The sequence below is a fragment of the Gadus macrocephalus genome, chromosome 16, assembly GCF_031168955.1.
Source record: "Gadus macrocephalus chromosome 16, ASM3116895v1".
Taxonomy (NCBI): domain Eukaryota; kingdom Metazoa; phylum Chordata; class Actinopteri; order Gadiformes; family Gadidae; genus Gadus; species Gadus macrocephalus.
The window spans coordinates 26044575-26065113 of NC_082397.1; the positions used below are offsets into that span (position 1 = coordinate 26044575).

A 20539-nucleotide genomic window follows, 5' to 3' on the forward strand; every position below is an offset into this window, starting at 1 on the left:
GTGTGTTTTAACACAGGTTTTAGATGCTGCAATCCAGTTTATTTCAAAGTTTGAAGTATAAATGATTTATAGAGCAGGTGTTACATGCAGACCCGTAGGATATCTCTCGAATGTGTTTGGTGATGGCTGGTTTAACCTGTGGCATTGGTTCAATACAACAGGTGTGCAGCCTCACCCAGAGTCTAATCAGTCTGATTCTTAAATTAACTAACCGCTTTTATCACTTCTATCTATTATTATTATACTTTTATCATACTTACCAAGCTCACCCTTTATGCAACGTATGGAAGCCTCATGGTGCTGTAAATATAGTCTGACTCTGCTGGGTGAGGTCTGCTGTGGCTCTCTGGCGCAATGCTCTGCAAGAGGTCTACTGTTTGAATCCGTCCTAGACCAAACATATTGAGACACGGCTCATATGATGTCCACCATGGTGTAATCATGAGGCCATGCTCTCTTTATATAGGATCCTGTTATCATTGTGTGCAACTTTAATTTTATTGGAGATTTGTCCTCTGAGAAATAACCATTCATGGTAAAACAACAAACCAAATGTTTACTATTGATAATAATGCCAGTCTTTCATATTCAAATTGGATAATCCAAAATAGAAAAGAATACCAAAATAGGAGATGTGTTCAAGGAAAAGAGAGAAGAAAGGATGGTAAAGAAAATAAAAAAGCAGGGATGAGGAAACAACCACCATTTGCATGGTATATATCTTCAGTGTTCATTCTTTGTGTCTTCAGTCCTTTCGCACAATCAGAAATACCCTCTTCATCATCATAAATTATTGTCATTCACTCATTTGAAGTTTTATGTTGGTGTGTGCTTCTAAAGACAGCCGAGGATTCCTGAAAAGGTTGGCAATACATGAGTGATAAGGTTGGTGGCAGACTGTGATTGAGGAAAGGAATCCCTGTGCAGAACCATTGGACGGTGAAACACAAACCTAAAGCAAGCTAAACACAGGCTGATCTAACACCACACAGCTGCAGCCGGAGATGAACGGCAGTTTTAAGGTAATTAGGTAACTACTGTGTGGCCTACTGCTCCAGAATGTTACGTTGCTTTACTGTTCATCTCATCAATGCTACAGTAAAATTGAGGAGATCTTTGTTGCAGTTCAGCAAGGCTACGATTGCTTAGTGTAAAACATGTTTTAGAATGTTAGTTCATATTCTATGGATCATGTGTTCATTCTGATATTGAGAGTAGTAAATTAATTGTAAGGGTTAACATTGCATTTCCTGATTCATTTTTTCTGGAAAAGTGTTATAATAGCAGATAGAAAACCACATAAACCTGAGAATGGCTTATAGAATAACCCAGAAGTTTTTAAGAAGCTGTGTTATTTTTCATACAACAGAGACATTTTAAATAGGCTAATAGGTTATGGACTATTACCAAACACATTTTGATGTGTGGTGGCAATATAAAAAAAAATCAACAATTACCAAGTGAGGAATGTGTGGTTCCTCTTGGTTGAGCAGAGAATGGCTTTAATTGCAGAGATGGAATCGATCCAACTTGAGGGACTTTCTCACATTACCTGTTTTGAATCATCATTCTTTCATGATGTAGACTGGCAATTGTTTGACAAAGGGTTGCTTGTTACCTGAAATATTTATATTAAGAAGCCAATGTTAGACATTCACTTTAGTATACAATTCCTCTATATGAGTGAACTAAGAATGAACATGTGCAGTATATGGAGAACGCCATCTTATGTTTTGCCTCGGCTCAACAATTGTTAAGACTACTTGATAAGACTACTTGATACAAGTGGGTAGAAGCAATAGCCGTGGGAAAGCTACATACTGCATATAAGGGAATAATAGTTGGGGGTCAACCCCACACAGAACAGTGGAGCTTCACTGTACCTCACAACCTCACTGTATATGAGCTACATCATATTACTGCATTGCAAAAGCATGTGATGCATACATTTGTATGGTACTGCAGAGCAAATAATAACCTGGGTTAAGAAAAAAATGACTTATTGATATTCAGCACTTTGTCTAATTACATAAACAAAACATAGGACTTTACATGTGGCAGCACTGATATCAAGGACGGCGAGACACTCTCAACTGGAGAGGCTTGTCCCCAAACTTTACATTTGATTGGACAACCACCAGTGCTTACTTTCCAACCCAACCAGATGTTCTAATTTATTTAGGCCTACTTAAGAGTAAATATCTTCTTTTAAATCTTTTTAGTGTGTTGGAGTTTGGCTTCTAGGAGCATAACTGGTAAAGTGTAGCATTGATACAGGGATAGGTCTTGACAGCTGTTTCTTTATCAAAGCTGTTTCTTGCCATATATTCTATGTTATATTTTGGTTATATTTATTCTTTCTATATGCCAGTGCATATATATAACAGCCTTTGTTGTTTGATGTTTTGTTCTAAGTTATAGTTAGGTACATTTTTGACATTTTACTTACTCTCTTTCTCTCTTTTTTAGATATTAATCACTTTCACACGATAATAACATTTCACAGGCACATGGGTATTCCTCCACCTGCAGGAAAGGAATATTAATGTTACACATGGCAGAGGGAACATTCTACCTGGTTTACCCAAGCTTTATATTAACACTGGAAGTCCTGTTCTACTCTTGGAATCCTTGGTGTCTGCAAACCTAAACAAGCCACAAGTCATCAGCAAACGGCCTTATGAGCCACAGTTCATAGGGCCCCTCCTGATAGGTGGCAGAGCAGCCCACCGTACCCAGCTTGGTCCCACCTTCCACTAGGTTCTTCTGTCCACAAGGTACCCCAGTGGACCTGGAACATGAGAAATGTTCTACATCCCTATGGGAGCTCCTCTAGAAGAGCTCTGTAGTCTCTACGGACCACGGGACCACGGCAATTAGGTCAAATGCTGCACTTGCTTGGCGGCGTCCCCCAAGTCATCGGCCTCCACTCTCATTGGCTCGACGGCCCCGGAAGAGGAGAGCTGTGATTGGCTGGAGAAGGACAGGCGTGAGGAGTGGCTCTGTGTGTCGTCTTCCTTGTCAGCCTTCAGAGCCTTCTTTCTGCGCTGACCACCCCCCCCTTCTTTCTCCTCCCCCCCACCCTCCTTGTGTCCGTCTTCCTCCTCTTCCTCCTCCTCCTCACCGGCCCTTATGCACCTCCTCCTCCTTCTCCTCTCCCCAGCCCTTCCTCCTCTCCCTGGATCCTCGAGGGTCCACATGCTCTCCTCCTCCTCCATCTCGTCCTCAGGGCCCCTCACCTCACGGTCAAAGTCGAGCAGCTCCTCCATCATCTCCTCTATCTCTAGCTCCCCGTCCATCTCCTCCTCCACCTCCGACCGCAGCTCGTCCATGCTCTCTGTGCGGTTGGCCTCGTCGTCCGTCGCCCCCTCCTCCTCCTCCTCCTCCTGTCCGGCCCGTGGCTGCCCCCCCTGCTCCCCTCCCGCCCTCCTCTTGGGCCGCTCAGGGGGCTCACTGGCTTGGCTCTCCCCGAATTCCAGGATGGTGGGCAGGTTGCCCTGCTTGGGGCAGCGCTTCCGCAGGCTGACCAGGAAGGGCTGCGGCAGGGAGAAGATGTCCACGTTGTTGCCCAGGTCGATCCACGTCAAGCTGGGGAAGCTCCCAGGGTCCTAGGAAGTCAATTAGTGGTTACTACGGTTATTTTAAGACTAAATGGATCATCATGGACGGATCAGCTCAACGCATTTGAAAAAGTCTTATAGGCCTTTGAAAGTAAAAGATATAATGGTTAAATATTGGACTCCAAGTCCAAGATAACTTTGCTTGTTGTTAGGATGTCGGACTGTAGCATACCGAAATCTGAAGCTCTATGATTGACAGTAGAGAGAACCCACTGCTTGCCCTTTCAGTGCTGATTGCAGCTAATGCATATGGTTGATAAAGCAAAAAAAAGTTTTATAAAGTTGAACTCTTAAAGGTACAGCGGATGGACTTGGCGGTATGTTTAAATTAGTTCACTATTCAGATTTCCGTTACCTTAGAATGAGCCCTTTATATCTACATATGTGCGAGGCCTCTTCCATGGAGCCTCTTTCATAGATAGTAATAATTAGAGGTCCTTGAATTGTTTGTAAACAAACTTAAGTAGGAGCTTTCCTCCGCCAACATCAAACCAACTCATTTTCCCACCAACTATCCAAAACCTGAACACAAAAACAAAAACAAAGCAAAGTAAAAAAGGTATAAACTAAACCCACAAACACAGACATATAAATATATAAATAAACCCACATAGAACATTAAAGGAGAGCTGTACCTTCAGGGCGTCGGTGAGCTCCTTCAGCACGGCCCTGGTCAGCCGGTTCCCGTTGAGAGCCAGGGTCTCCAGGTGTGGCAGGCCGGCCAGCGTGGGCAGCAGCAGCAGGAAGGCCTCGTCTGTGAGCTCGGTGAAGCCCATCTCCAAGCTGACCATGCTGGCCGCGTGGCGCCGCAGGTGGCCGCAAAGGCGCTCCATGTCCCTCGCTGCCAACGGGAGGCCTGATAGGTCCAGGGCCCCGCTGGGGGGCGGGGCTGAGAGCACCAGCTTCAGACTGGAGACATTAAGAAATGTGTAACATATTATATTTTTATATTAATCATAGCAGGGGCTAAATCATTGCAGTACAATCTAATTAGATGGACAGGGAAGTTCCATTTCACAACGGTATTCAGTAGAAATTACATGAAAAAATGCATTAAAAGATTAGTCAACAATTCATTGCATATTTTGTATAAAAACAAAGGCTACAGCAATTAACTAAGTTAATGGAAGCTAAAGACATAAAACAGAGGCAGGGATCTTGGTGAATTAAACACCAAAGTGGACAGAATGAAACGATTTTGCTCTCATGTCGGCAGATACTGAAATCCATCTTCTCCCACTAACGTGCCGCCCCTGATGAAATGGGGTCCAGTTTGTTCTGTATAGTTGCTTCTTCAAAACTAGCGCAAGTGACAACACAAGGTGGAAGTTTGTCTACCGCTTTCTCTGATGACAAGTTACCCTTCACGTAGATGACAGGCAATAAACAGATGATAATATCATTGAATGGACAAACCAAATGCTAACCCAGTGAACTCCCCTTCAGGATGCACAACGAAGAACTTAAGAAACTTTTCTTGATCTGGGTAAGACAGACTTTTCCAAAAATGTGAAAATAATAGGAACAGCTCTAGGGGGATGGAGTTTCAGTTAGTCCCCGAAACAGTCTGCAAAATTTCTAAATAGCAGCGGTACCCAAGGAAAGTGTAGAACTCGACGACCAATTAATACAGTTCAATCGGAGATTGATTGAATAACGATGTGAAAAGATAAACACAAATTGGCACGCAATTCTTTTCTCTGGAGAATATGTTTTTGCTTGACTACTTCCAAACGGATCTGGAAAGAGCAAAGAGAGCATCACTCTGATTGGCAATTTTTTTAACCACGTAATGGGAGATATGGGAAAAGTAATGGCTGCACAGCCAAGGCCGGACTGAAACTCTGAATATCTGGAAGGTCTTTCCATTTCACCCCTTTTCTTTGGCGAACCATCTTCTGAATCAATTCTCCCTTGAACATTTCCTACCCATTTTCCTCCCGTATCTCTCTCTCTCTTCAAAACATAGTGTTTAGAGGTCCATCTCTCTCTGAAGGATGCCTCCAGTGAAACCTTAATGAACAACGTGCAGGATGCTGAACACCGTTGACACCTGCATTTGTTCAAAGCTTTAATGATAACATGTTTTTTCTGCGTTAATCAAGTTTGAATGCAGGCCTACGGTTGTTGGGCCTACGGTAGTCTCACAAATAAGACTTCCGATTGACATCTAAAGTCTTACATCAGACAAGCTCAAATCAGGGGGATTGGGCATTTCACTTTCTTTCGCTTTACACCTCGACCAGTACCACACCACTGCGTTCGACCAGTACCACACCACCACATTTCAACCAGTACGGTTCACACCACTATTTTTTGACCAGTACCACACCACCACGTTTCAACCAGTACCACACCACTATGTTTTGACCAGTACCACATCACTATGTTTCGACCAGTACCGCACCACCACGTTTCGACCAGTATCACACCACCACGTTTCGACCAGTACCACACCACTACTTATCGACCAGTACCACACCACCACAATTCGACCAGTACCACATCACTACGTTTCGACCAGTATTGTTGCTGGGGAAGCAGAAAGTGCCTGGGTGCATAAAGTGTGCCATATATTGGACTGATTACTGGTTATACTACTTATAGTTCATTTGCATTTTGCTGGAGTTTTAGAAGCCAACAAATCAATCACTTTCCATCAATATCTATCAATCTATCTCTTAGCCTTCCATCCATCCATCATCTTTCTTAGAGTAAAGAGACAGAATGATCAACTTTGCAGAAATCCTGTGTTTAGCATGGGCCTTTGGGATTTTGTGTGGGGTGAAATTGATCATTTCCCAAGTTTAATTTGCAATTCTCATTCAATCGTATTTTGTTGCTTTTGATTAAGGGTCGTCAATCACACGATGACTCATGTCATCAGACAAAACGCATCATACACAAAGACACAGCTGGCACTGCACAGCCGACACAGAAGAAGGGGGAGATGACAAATGAAAAAAATATTTTAATTGATCCAAAAAAATAAAAAAATACTCCCACGGCGTGTCCTCCAAGGACACTCCGTGTCTACCCACGAAGCAAGTTTACCCCACTGCGATATTGTCGAACTGTCCATAAAGAGCGTGTTAAATAAAAGTCATTACCGACTGTCTGCCTGCCTACGTGTGCTGCATTTGGGTTCTCCCAACCTGTTACAGTACAATCTGGCCCGACATAGACCTAGCACACACCACTGAGCCGCTGGAACGACTGGGCCGAGTCGAGACTCATGAGGCAATCCTAGCCTCCACCGCAGCTGATGTTCGGCAAGCAGCAGCGAATCAAGAGCAAGGGTTTGCCACGTTAGCCCCCCAGGTCCTGCAGCTCACCAACGCCTTCCTCCCCGGATCCAACTCCACCGGCACCGACTCAGCATGGTCCTGTCTCGGAGTCTTGGGTCGGGGTTCCCGAGCGCTACGCTGGTAATGCGGAGGGCTGTACCTCACAAACTTTTCTATCCTCTTCGATCTCCAGCCCAACACCTTCGCCTCCGAGGAAGCCAGGTTGGCGTTCTCAATTAATCATCTGCCCTCCTCGCTTGACGGCATCATCGAGCTGGGAATTCAAATTCGAGCCCATGCAGATCGGCCGGGCCAGCCTCACCCCAGAGGAGAGAGAGAGACGCCGCGTGGGGAACCTCTTCCTCTACAATGGTCAAAGGGGACACTTCCTATCCAAGTGTTCAGTAAAAGCCCGGGCTCACCAGTGAGGGAGGAGGTCCTTGGGAGCCACACATCTAAACCCTCCTCCAACCTACGTCTGCTGTGCCAAGCCCGACTACTGTTGCCTCAGGGCTCCCAGACTCTCGCCACACCGATAGGTTCAGATATGACCATTATTGACGACGATCTTGCTCGACAGCTGGGGGTCGATCAAGTTCTCCTGCCCTGTCTGGTTTCCGTCAAGGCTTTGGACGACCGCCTTATGAAGACAGTCACCCACCAGACGATGCCTATCCACATGCTCCTCTCTGGCTACCACCATGAGACTGAACAGTTCCTCATCCTGCAGTCTCCTCGCCATCCGCTCCTCCTGGGGTTCCCCTGTCTTCGTCGTCATAACCCCCACCTCGACTGGATGACTGGGGCTATCCTAGGTAGAAGCTCATCCTGTCATTAGGTCTGCCTGAAGTAAGCCTGAACCAGTTCCAGCTCTGCACCTGACATGTTGGGGGTCCCCGCGGAATACCTTGACTTCAGGGAGGTGTTCAGCAAGGCCAGGGCTACCTCTCTTCCACCGCATAGACGTTAAAACTGCGCCATCGACCTCCAACCCGGCTCCGTTCCGCCTAGGGGCTGCCTGTACTCCCTAGCCGCCCCTGAGAGGGAAGCAATGGACAAGTACATTAATAATTCTCTGGCGGCGGGCATCATCCGCCCTTCCTCGTCCCCGGCAGGAGCTGGGTTTTTCTTTGTTGCAAAGAAGGATAAGACGCTTCGTCCTTGCAATGACAATAGACTCCGGAGTACCAGCCGGGTCAAAGGTTTGGCAATCCAACAGGGACCTCCCCCTGAAGATGGAATAAAAAAAAGCTGGCCCCATGGTTCTTCGGGCCATTCAAAGTGGAGAGTCATCATTACGGCGGCTGTGTGGCTCAAGCTCCCACGCTCCATGCATGTTCATCCCTTCTTCCATGTGTCCAAGGTCAAACCAGTTTGGGAGATTGCCTTGGTCCACGTTGCGCTTCCTCCTCCTCCCCCTGGTCTCATCGACGGGGGTCCAGCCAACACGTTCCGCCACCTCCTACGGTCCCGTCGGCGTGGTAGAGGGCTACAATACGTGGTGGACTGGGAGGCCTACGGTCCGGAGGAGAGGTCCTGGGTCCCAGCGAGAAACGTACTGAACCATGCCGTGGTCAGAAGTTTCCACCAGGAGCATCTGGACCAACCCACCAAGACCGCCCGTATTCCCCAGCCTCTGGGTCTGCCTCCTCGACCACCTCCTCTGCTCGACACTTCTGACGACGAGTCTGAAGCCGACAACGTCAGCTACAGGGACCCCTCCTCTGACGAGGGTGACGCACTCCATGAGCCGAAGATGAGGATGGAGGTCTCTGACGAATATTAATGTTAAATAATATATTATTATTATTTAACATATTTATGTTAAATAAAAGTCATTACTGACTGTCTGCCTGCCTAGGTGTGCTGCATTTGGGTCCCGACCTGTAACAATATTGGTTGACGCTGCTATGAGCTCCGTGCCAAGACTGATACGTTCAAACTCCAAGGCTATCGGGCATGAACACCAAGGTTGACAGAGCATCACACTTTTTTTTGTCTAACTTTTAATGAAATGCTGCCACACCAACACCTTATGGGTGGTTTAAATTAGTCTGTAGCAGATTAAATGTCTACCAGCAGTCATCCTTAAATTGGGTGAGTTCAAAGTTGTGAAAAACGGGGTGTTTTGACCTCCCGTCTTATAAGTCTTAGAGTCTATCAAACCATACAATTATTATATCAGCAACTATGGACCCTTTAATATTAGTTTTATTTGTGAATGTTGTTTGTATCACAATATTCCCCCCACTCAAAAATAAACACAGTCAGCATATGTCTCTCCTGCCCACGAAAATAATCAATTAATAAGGCCTCTGCTTTCTCTCACCTCAAGAAATTAAGGATGATTTATAATATATGAATATATTTTCTACAAATGTAGGCTAGAACAACCTTGCGATATTTATATCAGAGTTCTTCACAAACAATTTAGGGTAAGAGTGGCACTGTGCCACAATACTCCTGTCCAACGTCACCCTGTCAGAGTTCCTAACAGACGCAGGCTTTTAGTTTGAGATGTCATTTGATTCCATTAAAATTAAAAAAAAACTCTGGTGTATTGGAATAATGCTTAAAAACGAGCTGTGGGTAGGAAGTCTCCTTCAGATCCACTCTGGATCCGACTGGGTTCGGGCAGAGTAAACTGAGGACGCACTTTGGATGATTCCAATCTAACAGAAGGGCTGTTGACAGATAAAGGTTTTGAGCAGTGCTGGAAGATATTGCGTGACTGTATGGGAAGGCTCTCATTGAAAACACCACCCCACCCGAAGTTCCAGTCAAGACAATGACCATTTAAAGGGGACAAATTATACCACCAGGTGTGAGTGTGATTAGCCCTTAAAAGCCATTTCGAAAATCTGCCCCTTATGACATCACAAGTGGGTGTGTCCACCTAGATGGGTGCTGGATAGATCAGTCTAGCAGCCTACCCAGTGGACTGAAGTAAACGTTGCTCATCTATCCATCACAGATCTAGGTGGACACGCCCACTAGTGATGTCATATGAGGCAGATTTCGAAATGGCTTGTAATCACACTCACACCTGGTGTTATAATATGTCCCCTTTAAAGGGCATTCTTTCATATTATCTTGGAACTATAAAGGTTGGTTTTATAAATTGTGCCCCCTTTGGAAATTCTTCTTGAATCAGAAGCAGGAGAAGTACCCACATGTGTTACTGATACAAATCGTTCTGGCCTTCCCTGTGTCCATCCCTCAGGAAAAGTGGAGGAGGCCATACATGAACCCCCTGATTCCTCATCATCAAATGATGACATGTTTTTCAATATTACTTCATATTAGGCTTCAATGATTGTACTGATGGTAGGTGACCGTAAACCTTCTCTAAAACTTTTTCTTCTCACAATGAATAACAAATATATTATTGATAATAATTCTTTCAATGTTTATTAAAAAGGCCTTAATGCTTTCAGAATTGGATTAGTCTAAATAGGTGAAATCAAATTCACATTCTTTAACTTCGGCTGCATTCAGGAGGGACTGTCTGGTTTCAGGCCAAATCAAGGTCACATACTCAGGGAGAGCAGTGGACAAATCATATTAAACATTGGAGGATGCAGAGGACCATCAACTTCATTAATTACAGAAAGAAGTAGCAATTTATGAAGATGTAAATGGTGATTAGAGAGAGAGTGGGAAGGAAAGAGGGTGGGAGGAAGGAAGGGAGGGAGGGAGGAAGGGAATATGGAGGAAGGGAGCAGGGGAGGGAGGGAGGAAGGAAGGGAGGAAGGGAGAAGGAGTCGGAATGAAAGAGAGACATAATGAGGCAAGGGAGCTTCTAGCATTTCCTGGTGACCTACACACACACACACAGACACACCACATACACACACACACACACACACCAAGCCATATAACATGTGTGTAGTGTGTGAATAGTGCCGGACAGACATCTGACACAAGTGAAAGACAGATGGCTCCCTGATGGTAAGACAGAAACGTAGAATGTGTTTAAAAATAGAAGTGCAAATGGAAATGTGTTTTCCAAGATTGACACAAGGTTATGCGTGCGGAGAAGAGTGTGTCAAACCCAACACTGTACACACCGGTGCCGAAGCGGCGCGTCAAAAAGAACGGCCCCATTATTTTGGACGAACTAGCACACGTCGGCGCCGGCCAGACACGCACCAGCGCGATGCGCCGCCCCACTAGGCTTCACGCCACTGTTCTATTCCCTAGCGTCGCCACCCCTGAAAAAGCGCTTTTTTAAAGCTGTTTGGTACATCCCGGCTTGATACAAGATCCTGTACATCTGTACATATCCTGTAAGCACAAACAGAGGATCATGGGCATCAGGGCCATATATGTAGTCATAACAACTGGTATGACGTTATGGTAGCCTATACCGACTAAGTTTGTTGATCTGATTCTTTCAAAACATTATCACAACGGTGCTGCAGCGCGCCGCTTCCAATTGGTGCTAGGGGCGGCATTTGACGGGTATGAAATGCGCACCGTTGCGCTTCGGCGCCGGTGTCTGGCTGGCTTCATGTGCTCTCTGGTGCAAATCCCGTCTGGGCGAGACAAGGCGTCATTACGTCTCCATTCAAGTGCATGCAGAGCAAGATGGGACACACTGAGAGAGACGTCGCGGGGAAAGGTTTGACCAGTGTGCGATCAAAGACGGGTCAGGAGAAAGGTAGAGAGAGAGAGAGAGAGAGAGAGAGAGAGAGAGAGAGAGAGAGAGGGGTAGAGATAGAGAGGGGTAGAGAGAGAACGGAGGAAGTGAAAAATTGAGCATTTAGATGAGATATGGAGTGAGTTATAAACAAACATACAGACACGTTTGAGAGTATCTTGTTAACATGCCTGCCCTTATGACATGCATGTGAGGAAGCATTATCACTAATCAGAATCTGCAGGTTCACCACACTTAGGCCGTGTTCACATCTAGCGTTTTTTTAACTCTGCCAGCGCTTGTTTTACATTATATTCCTATGGAGCAGAGCGTTTCTGGAAAAAGTCACAGCCGTTTTTTTAAACGCCTCTCCCAGCGTTTTTTTCTGCCATACGGAGCATTGAAAAAAGTTCAACTTAGGCCGACGTCAGGCGTATTTGGCAACTGACCAATCACAAGCGGAACATTGACACAGTGATAGGAAACTCTCAAGGTGCGGCCACACCAGACGCGTATCTCGCGTACTTCGCGTATGAAATCGCCATTTTTTCCATAGGGAACCATTGGTTTACGCGCGTATTACGCGTAATATGCGTATAAGCAACATTTTACGCGCGTATTGCGCGTATGAGGCGCGTATATTTACGCGCTATACGCGCGTATATCGCGTACATTTCAAGAGTTCAAAAAATTGAACTTTTTACGCTCATACGCATGACGATTAGCCATGTTGCCCAATCAGCGTTGAGCTTGACCCGACGTCACTGGCAGAGAGTAGTGAGCTTGGACAGAAGCATACGGCCGACATCTTTCTTTATTCTGTGTGGAAATAGTAACATAGTTACGCCATTAAATGCTTTTATGGAAACATTTCTAGCGAGAAATGTGCATTTTACTTTCATAATGTTCGCTCGGTGAATGTGAAGGATGTTTGGTTTGATAGTTATGACGAAGAGGGAACGCTCCGTTCACTTGCATGGACAGAGTCTCTGGTTACTAAGCAACCTCAACGTCTTGGCGGACTATTTCTCTGCTGATCAACACTACAGACACTACACGAACAGAAATGGAGGTGGATCAAAATATCATCGTCGCCGTGTGCGGCCGTCCTGTCCTGTACGACACCACGATGGTGTCGTACAGGGACAGGAACAAAACAGAGAGGGCGTGGGTCGACGTGGCAGAGGATATTGGCGTTCCTGGTAAGATCAGTGAATAATGTGTGTGTGTATTTTGCTTGGCTTCAGCTATCGGTTGTGTTCTACTATGAAAGAAGTTAGCGCCGGTTAGCGGTAGCACCAGTTAGCAGTAATATTAAGTGATACTACTACAACAGACTGTCCCGCTTGTCAGGTTACACAACTTAATATGTATATATGTTATTGTCAGTGGACGTATGTCGCAGGAGGTGGAAGTCACTCAGGGACAGGTATAGCGCGTATTGCGCGTATGCGACCATTTTTGACACAAAATGGTCAAGCAACATTTTACGCGCGTATCTCGCGTAAAAAGTATGCGAGATACGCGTCTGGTGTGGCCGCACCTTCACTGTCAAAACAAGACTGCCAAATAATGGCGGACAAACAATGGCGGACAAATCACTCGGGAAAGTGCCGGTGGAGTGATTAATAGTTTTAATTACAGAACATGTCGAGATCTACGACATGTCTAATGGGCTCTAGCCGGGATACGTAGTAGGCGGGTAATGTCGGGTCTAGAATGGGTTCTTTGCTAAGCGATAGAAAAAACGCTCTCGGCGCTTTTAGGACAAAAAACGCTGCCAGCTTCTTTTTTTTTTTATAAACGGTCATCTCAACTTTTCCCTATTACAAAAAACGCTAGATGTGAACACGGCCTTAGACTGTTTCCCAAAGTGAATGCTGCAACCTTGCTAGAACACTTCCTTGCTAGTCACGTCCTATGGAGATGAGGCTAGAGTGCTGGCTAGAGTGCTGCCTAGCGTTTGTAGCGTTCAGAGTTTGGAACGACTTGCTAGTGTGGAAGATATATGAAAATATAGCCTATCATTACGTTGCAAAAACGTTACAAAAAAATCGCACAAGTTAACTTTTTGCATTTACATGATTAATCTATAAAAAGCAATACGGCGCAAAATATTTCTGAAAACGTTCAAAAACTTCACTTGTGTAAAGCAATGTGTCTTGCTTTCCAGACACGCAGCGTGTGGACGCAAAGGATTGTGGGTATTTTGGCGCTTGCATCCATTGATGGATCCTGGAAAAATATCGGAATTCTCAAAAATAAAGGACGCGAAAAGGGCGCGAATTTCCGAGTGTCCTTAACATTGGAACAGTGCTTGTCGGCGTTCCATGACTAAGCATCCTTAAATGGGCGGCCGTTGATCATTTTTCCTTCACTTTGGAAAACAGCCTGAAGTACAACAATAATCAGTGGCCCCGTGTGGATGGAGAAGAAGGAAACATTTGTCTTTCGTTCACTTCAACATAAATTCTAAAGATTGGAGTTTGGCCTTTTTCTTTTCTTCCCAAATTTAGAGAACATGGCCAAATAAAGCAGATGAACTTGAAATATAATATATTTCAATGCGCCAGTTGAATGTCATTTTACCCATCATCAAGGAATGCTTTGTAGGTGGAGCACTTGGCTCACCGAGAATCACCTGTATTCCTTTTGAAACCGTAAAGACTATTTTCTCCTACTCCTCTTAGTTCTGTGCCTCATCTTTTATTCAAGTATTCTGGAGGTTCATGTTGGTATCTGCAGTCTCCTAACAGATAGAATGGATGAGGTGCAGCTGTCTCTATTCATACACTGAGCTGCTGACTTGTTCTCTCAAAGGAGCCGTTGTCCCCCAGCCGCCGCCAGCGTCTCCCTGACTTGTCTCATGACGGGTGCATTTGGTTTGAATCTGCTCAGCACATCCCTCCCTCAAATTTGATGAATGAGCATAGGATTAGGAAATTAAGAAAAGTATTTTGCGACTGTGTAATTCTGTGTAGTATTACTCGTACTGCCAAGGTCAGAGGCATATCGTTCTTGAGGATTTTATGATTATTAGGTTGCAAACCATCATGTTAAAATGATCATTCATCATTAATATGAAAAGGTTGTTGCTCAATAAAAATAAAATGCCAATAAACGATATACCTATGAAAACATTGACATGTTTAGGTCTACATAAATTCAATTCAAAATGTTTTCCATGGACTCAAGTGGGCCAAAAAAATGCTAAGACTGAACAAGGAGGTTTGTTTATATGTCCTGGATCAGCCTTACCCTGGATACAACATCTGAATTGAGTTAAACAAACTCATTCAAGGGTCCATAGCTGGTGTCTGGGCTGGATTGAGGTCTGATTGGATTAGGAGGTGTTTGTGTGTGTGTGTGTGTGTGTGTGTGTGTGTGTGTGTGTGTGTGTGTGTGTGTGTGTGTGTGTGTGTGTGTGTGTGTGTGTGTGTGTGTGTGTGTGTGTGCGTGTGTATAGACCTATTGTACACTGTTCTCCATCTCTCAGCTCTAGCTCTTCTCTTTAGATGAGGACATAACTATGGCTGGTTTCTAACCCTAGTTAATCTAAATCCATAGTGGGTCAAATAAATACAATCCATGATTGAGAGTTCGGGGGGAGGGTGTTCCCTCTGCTTGATTGTATTTATAATCCCAGATTCATCTTCACGACAACAAACAAGGATTCCCATTCAGGAAAAAAAAAAAAAAATGGCAAAGGATTGTGTAACAAAATGGAACCAGGGAACAGAATGGAATTTAGACAAACCAAATCCCTCTAAATGTTATTTTGTAAGTAATAAGTAGGGAATTATGGTAATGTATGTGTTTTCCCAATTGTCAATTATTTAGAATCCGAATTTGCTTAGTTTCTTTATTCTCTAACACCATCATTCCAATCTGTCCTCTTTGTATGCATATCAACACTGGATCTCTGGAAGCTCAGCAGGGCTGAGCCTTGTCCATCCTTGGATGGGAGACCAGTGGGTGCTGGTAGAGGCGTTGAGGGCCAGTAGGGGGAGCTCATCCCTCTTGCTCCAGAACAGAGAGGGGGAGTCAAAGCTCACCGGCTTTGGGATGTGACGGTAAACCAAGGTGCTGTCCCCCTGTGGTAACTAGAGATTCCATGGCACCCATCACAAGATTAGGGGTGTTGGCCAAACTCCCGACCAGCTCTCCTCATCCCAGATCTCTGATTGGATAGTTTCATCATTCCACCTCTCCACGGTAACAGCCAGTGTTCTGGGGCCTACTGGCAGCCATGAGTCACCCAAGGTGGTGCTACTCACGGGTAGGGCATGAGGTGTAACACCCCCAAGACACACACAAATAATCACTATATGAGAAAATCAGAACCATCGGAATAGAGAAATTATTGAAAAAAAAAAAAGGGCTTAGGACGCTCGTTGCCACAATAATGCGGCAGAAAGAATCCAAACCGTGGGTAAAAAAAGTACTCCCTGTTGGATTGGCAAATGTAGAAAATAGTGTTTTAATTATTGAGTACACAATAGAAGGTGGCAGAGGAATAATACAGGCCAAGACAGGGTCTCTGTCCCCCCCCCTTACCCCCTCCAACACACATGCAGCCCCTTGGGGGGGACCTCTACATTGAGTTAGATATGAGGAACTAATGAGAGGCTGAATACAGTAAAAGGATTAAGCAGGGATTCTATTTTAACTCCTTTCGTTGGAACAGTGCTTCTTTTAGAGAGCTTTGGATGTTTTCTCCTGAACATAGGTGTAACCCATATGGAATATAGGGCTACTAAACCCTTTATTATTTAAAGATGCAATTGCATGTGTTCTCCAGTAGGGAGCGCTTGACATAATTCCAGTAGCAGGAAATTATACGTGAGCATCCCGTTTCCAGGGGGACACCTTCAGCCATTACACTTAAAGGTTGGGTATGGGATTTGCGAAACGCCAGCAGATTTTGAAAATACACAACACAAATGTTTCTTCCCCCTCTCCTTCAACGCTGAATCTGACTCCACCCATTCCAAGTACATGTACGCGCAATCATGCACGAGCGAACACAAATGCGCGAGAGCGAGCCATTAGCTAGTTAGCTAGCTCCAGTAGCTACCGCAGGATAACAACAAACAGAAGCTTGCTCTGGGTCACGAGTAGGGCTGCACGATTATTGCCAAAATGATTATCACGATTATTTTGATCAATATTGATATCACGATTATTTACCACGATTATTCAATGAAAAAAAAATCTTTCGAATTTCTACCACCCCCTTGTGGTAGGAGCCACACACTGTGCTCAGCGGCAAATTGAATTCCATACCCAACCTTTAACAGACAGCAGGTATTAAGCACAACAACAGAGAATCTCCTGGACCTGAACTGTGAAAATAGAAGATAACTACAGTTGAGTTATATTGTTCACTTGAATCTCCGGTTGGTTTTTGTTTGATCCCAGGAAGATTTGAAACTACGATGGCGAACTTTGCCCAGTAGAACTGTGCATGGTGGACTTCCGGGTAACGGTCGAGCAGCATGGATGCTTGAATAGTATGCTCCCTAACGCCCTAAACTCTGCAAAAAATCGAGAATATAACAAAGAAAGATACATGGTCATTGATAATGAGTGGAGGATCAAAGAAAGGAAAGACGAAAAAAATCCTGAACAGTCCAGGTAAAGAAATAAGTCGTTCAGACGAGGAAGAAGACGAGCTAACTGAATCTACAGCTATGGCTACACCGAATGCTAGCTTTGATAGCATTAGCAAGCAAATCCAAGCCATGCAAAAAGAGCTGAAAATTTACCTGAAAACTGTCAAAGACGACAACACAAGTGACAAACAAGTTTAAGGAGGACATTAACCAGAAACTTGTCAAGATAAACGCAGACGTAGAAGGACAGAATGATAAGGTAGACGCCGCTTTGACTCGCACTGAAGAAGTCGAGCAGTGTACTGACGCAAAACGTGTAATGAAGGACATACTAAAGGAACAGAAAATAATGATGGATAAGCTGGATGACTTAGAATCGAGATCCAGGCGGAACAACATGCGAATATACAGCATTCCAGAAGACGCAGAGTTGAGAAGCGAATCGGTCGTGGCGTTAATTGATAAATGGTTAAAAGACAAGCTTTCAATCGAAACAGACCTCCAGATTCAACGAGCCCACCAAGCCCTGGCGCCGAAGCCAAAGACAGGACAACCACCAAGGTCAATTATCCTCCACTTTTAGCAGCTTAATGTGAAGGAGTGGGTTTTGAAAGAGGCGTAGGGAAAGAAAACTCTGAGAAAAAGTAGGATTTATTTTGATCATGACTACTCTGTGAGGATGCTGCAACAACGCAAAGCGTACGTGAACGTCAAGAAGATTCTAAAGGGGGAAGGCAGCTGCTTTCAGACACCCCTCAACAAGATGCGTATCATCCACTGGGCTAGTGGAATGAAGACGTACAGCAGCGCGGAGGAAGCAGTTGGTGACATGAGGAGAAAAGGATTTGAAGTAGATGACATCACCGATACCAGAGGTGCTACAGCCCGTGACAGGCTTCATTCAAGTGGGCTGGAGCCATGGGCATGTGTCGGGACAGAACGAGACTGAACCTCGCAGGCAGGCACACGAGAGAAAGGACGGCTGGAAGAATTTCAACGTGAGGTGAATACCCGACTAAGTATAAATGTGAATAACATATCCTTGAAGTGTAATACAGGTCAAAAAAGAAAAAAGGTAGTGTTAAATTCGATGTGACCTGAAGGGATTTAGATATCAGACTTGTTGGCTCAAAGGGACTGAAGCACAGCTGCCTACAACATAGTCTAGTATGGGCAGATCTACCCCTTAAGGGTTACATCTTACTACTAGCTGGGGGCCCTTCTCTTGTGGAAGGCATTTCCCCTCAAAACAGAAGGAGGGTCAACATATGAGGGTTGTTGACATCTCTAAGTCGCTTTTTCTGTTTATAGTTATGTTACGTTATTTTTTCATATGTTTGTTTCATATGATGGTAATTGCACTGAGGGGGAGACACCACAATGTGAACAGACCAAAAACAGCCTATGAGGATGCAGATTAACTTTCCTCAAGAAACCCACCTTTCACAAACAGAACATGAAAAATGTAAAAGATTTGGATTTAAAAACACTTTCTATAGCTCCCATTCTAACAAAAGAAGTGTTGCAATTCTTATTCCTAATTCCACCAAATTTGAATGTCAAAAAGAAATAAAAGATAAAGAGGGACGTTATATTATTGTAAAAGGAACAATTGACCAAGCAATGGTAACATTGGTGGACACATATGCCCCACCTGAAAGTGATAAACACTTCTTTAAATCCATATTTGATTTGATTGCTGTAGAATATAGAAGGTGTATGTATATGTGGAGGAGATCTCAATGTGATAATGAACCATGACCTAGACACAACTAGACGCAAGAGAAATAAGATACCTCTCACAAAGGTAGTGAAAAATACATGGGAAGAAATGGGCTTTTTTGATGTATGGAGGGAACTACAACCACTACAGAGAGACTTCAGTCATTATTCAGCAGCACACTCATTCTATTCAAAAATTTAAAAAAATTTTATGCAGAAGGAAGACAGGGATAGAATACAGGAATGTCAAATTGGATTGGCCAATTTGTCGGACCATAGCCCAATCTATTTAAAAATATATTTGTAGACACAATATGGAGATTAAACGTGGGGTTATAAAATAACAAACAGGTGGTCGAACAAATCCAAGCAGAAATACAGAAGTACTTAGAGGAGAATGATAATGACGAGACAGACCCAGCAATACTATGGGATGCTCTAAAAGCTGTCATACGAGGACAATTATTTGCAATTACAATTAAACTTAAAAAAGAAAAAGAAACTCAGTACAAGTCTCTGTTAGCTGACCTGAAACAATTGGAACAAAAACATAAAGAGAAAACAGACGAAAAATAACAAACAAATGCAACAAATGAAAGAGGTGAGAAACTAAATTAACACATTACTACAACAGGAAATAGAGATAAAGGCTAGGTATTTAAAACAAAATTACTATGAATTAGGCCCTAAAGATGCCAAATTATTGGCGAGAAGATTACGTAAGCAACAGGCAGGGATTACAGTCAATAAACTATGTGATCCTAATGCCAACCAAATAAAATATGAACCAAAAGAAATTGAAAGTATGTTCAGGGATTATTACAAAGATCTTTACGCACAAACATCTACAACAAATCATAAGGAAACTAAAATATTTCTAGACTCCCTGGATCTGCCTTCTATTAGGTAAAGTGCAAAATGAATGCAAAGATATATACAGATGAAATCCAAAAGGCAATAAGAAAATTGAAAACAAACAAGGCTCCCGGTAGTGACGGAATTCCCTCTGAGTGGTACAAAAAACCTTAAAAAAGATCTGTCGCCAGTATTACTTAGAGCCTTTAATTGAGCCATTGCCAAAGATAACACTCCTCCCTCATGGAAGGAAGCAATAATTACAGTCATTCCCAAATTACTAAAGGATACCAAAATGATAGACCAATAACAATTCTTAATATAGATTACAAACTTTATACCAATTTCAAACAGGCTCCAAACAATAGTATCAGATTTGATAGATGAGGACCAGACTGGCTATGTCTTATGTTGACAAACTCATAAAATAATAATACATAAAATACAAAAAAATTATAATACCAGCAGCATTGATCAGCCTAGATGCCGAAAAGGCATTCGATAGGGTCAACTGCTATTTTCTATATTTAACCTTAGAAAGATTTGGATTTAGTGAGAAAACAATTCAATGCATCAAATCACCCTATAGCAAACCATCAGCTAGAATTAAAGTAAACGGCTCACTATCGGACAGATTTGCTTTGGAAAGAGGAACCAGACAGTGCTCCTGTGTCAGTGCATGCCCTACCTTGTTTGCTCTCTATATAGAACCATTAGCCCAAATGATAAGACAAGAGGATGTAATAACAGGAATAGATATCAATGACCAAAACCATACTATAAGTCTTTTCGCAGATT

General features: G+C 43.8%; 1 protein-coding gene across 2 annotated transcripts in view; it reads right to left on the reverse strand.

Annotated features, from left to right (window-relative positions):
* Positions 1-536: 536 nt before the first annotated feature.
* Positions 537-20539, reverse strand: part of lrrc75a (leucine rich repeat containing 75A) — a 132399-nt gene continuing 112396 nt past the window's right edge. For both annotated transcript variants that reach the window (XM_060076045.1, XM_060076044.1), the window contains 2 exons: positions 4256-4529; positions 537-3608 (listed from right to left, as the gene is read on the reverse strand). In XM_060076045.1, the coding sequence (XP_059932028.1) occupies positions 2877-3608; positions 4256-4529 (1006 nt within the window). In that variant the 3' untranslated portion in view covers positions 537-2876. The remainder of the gene's footprint in view (positions 3609-4255; positions 4530-20539) is intronic.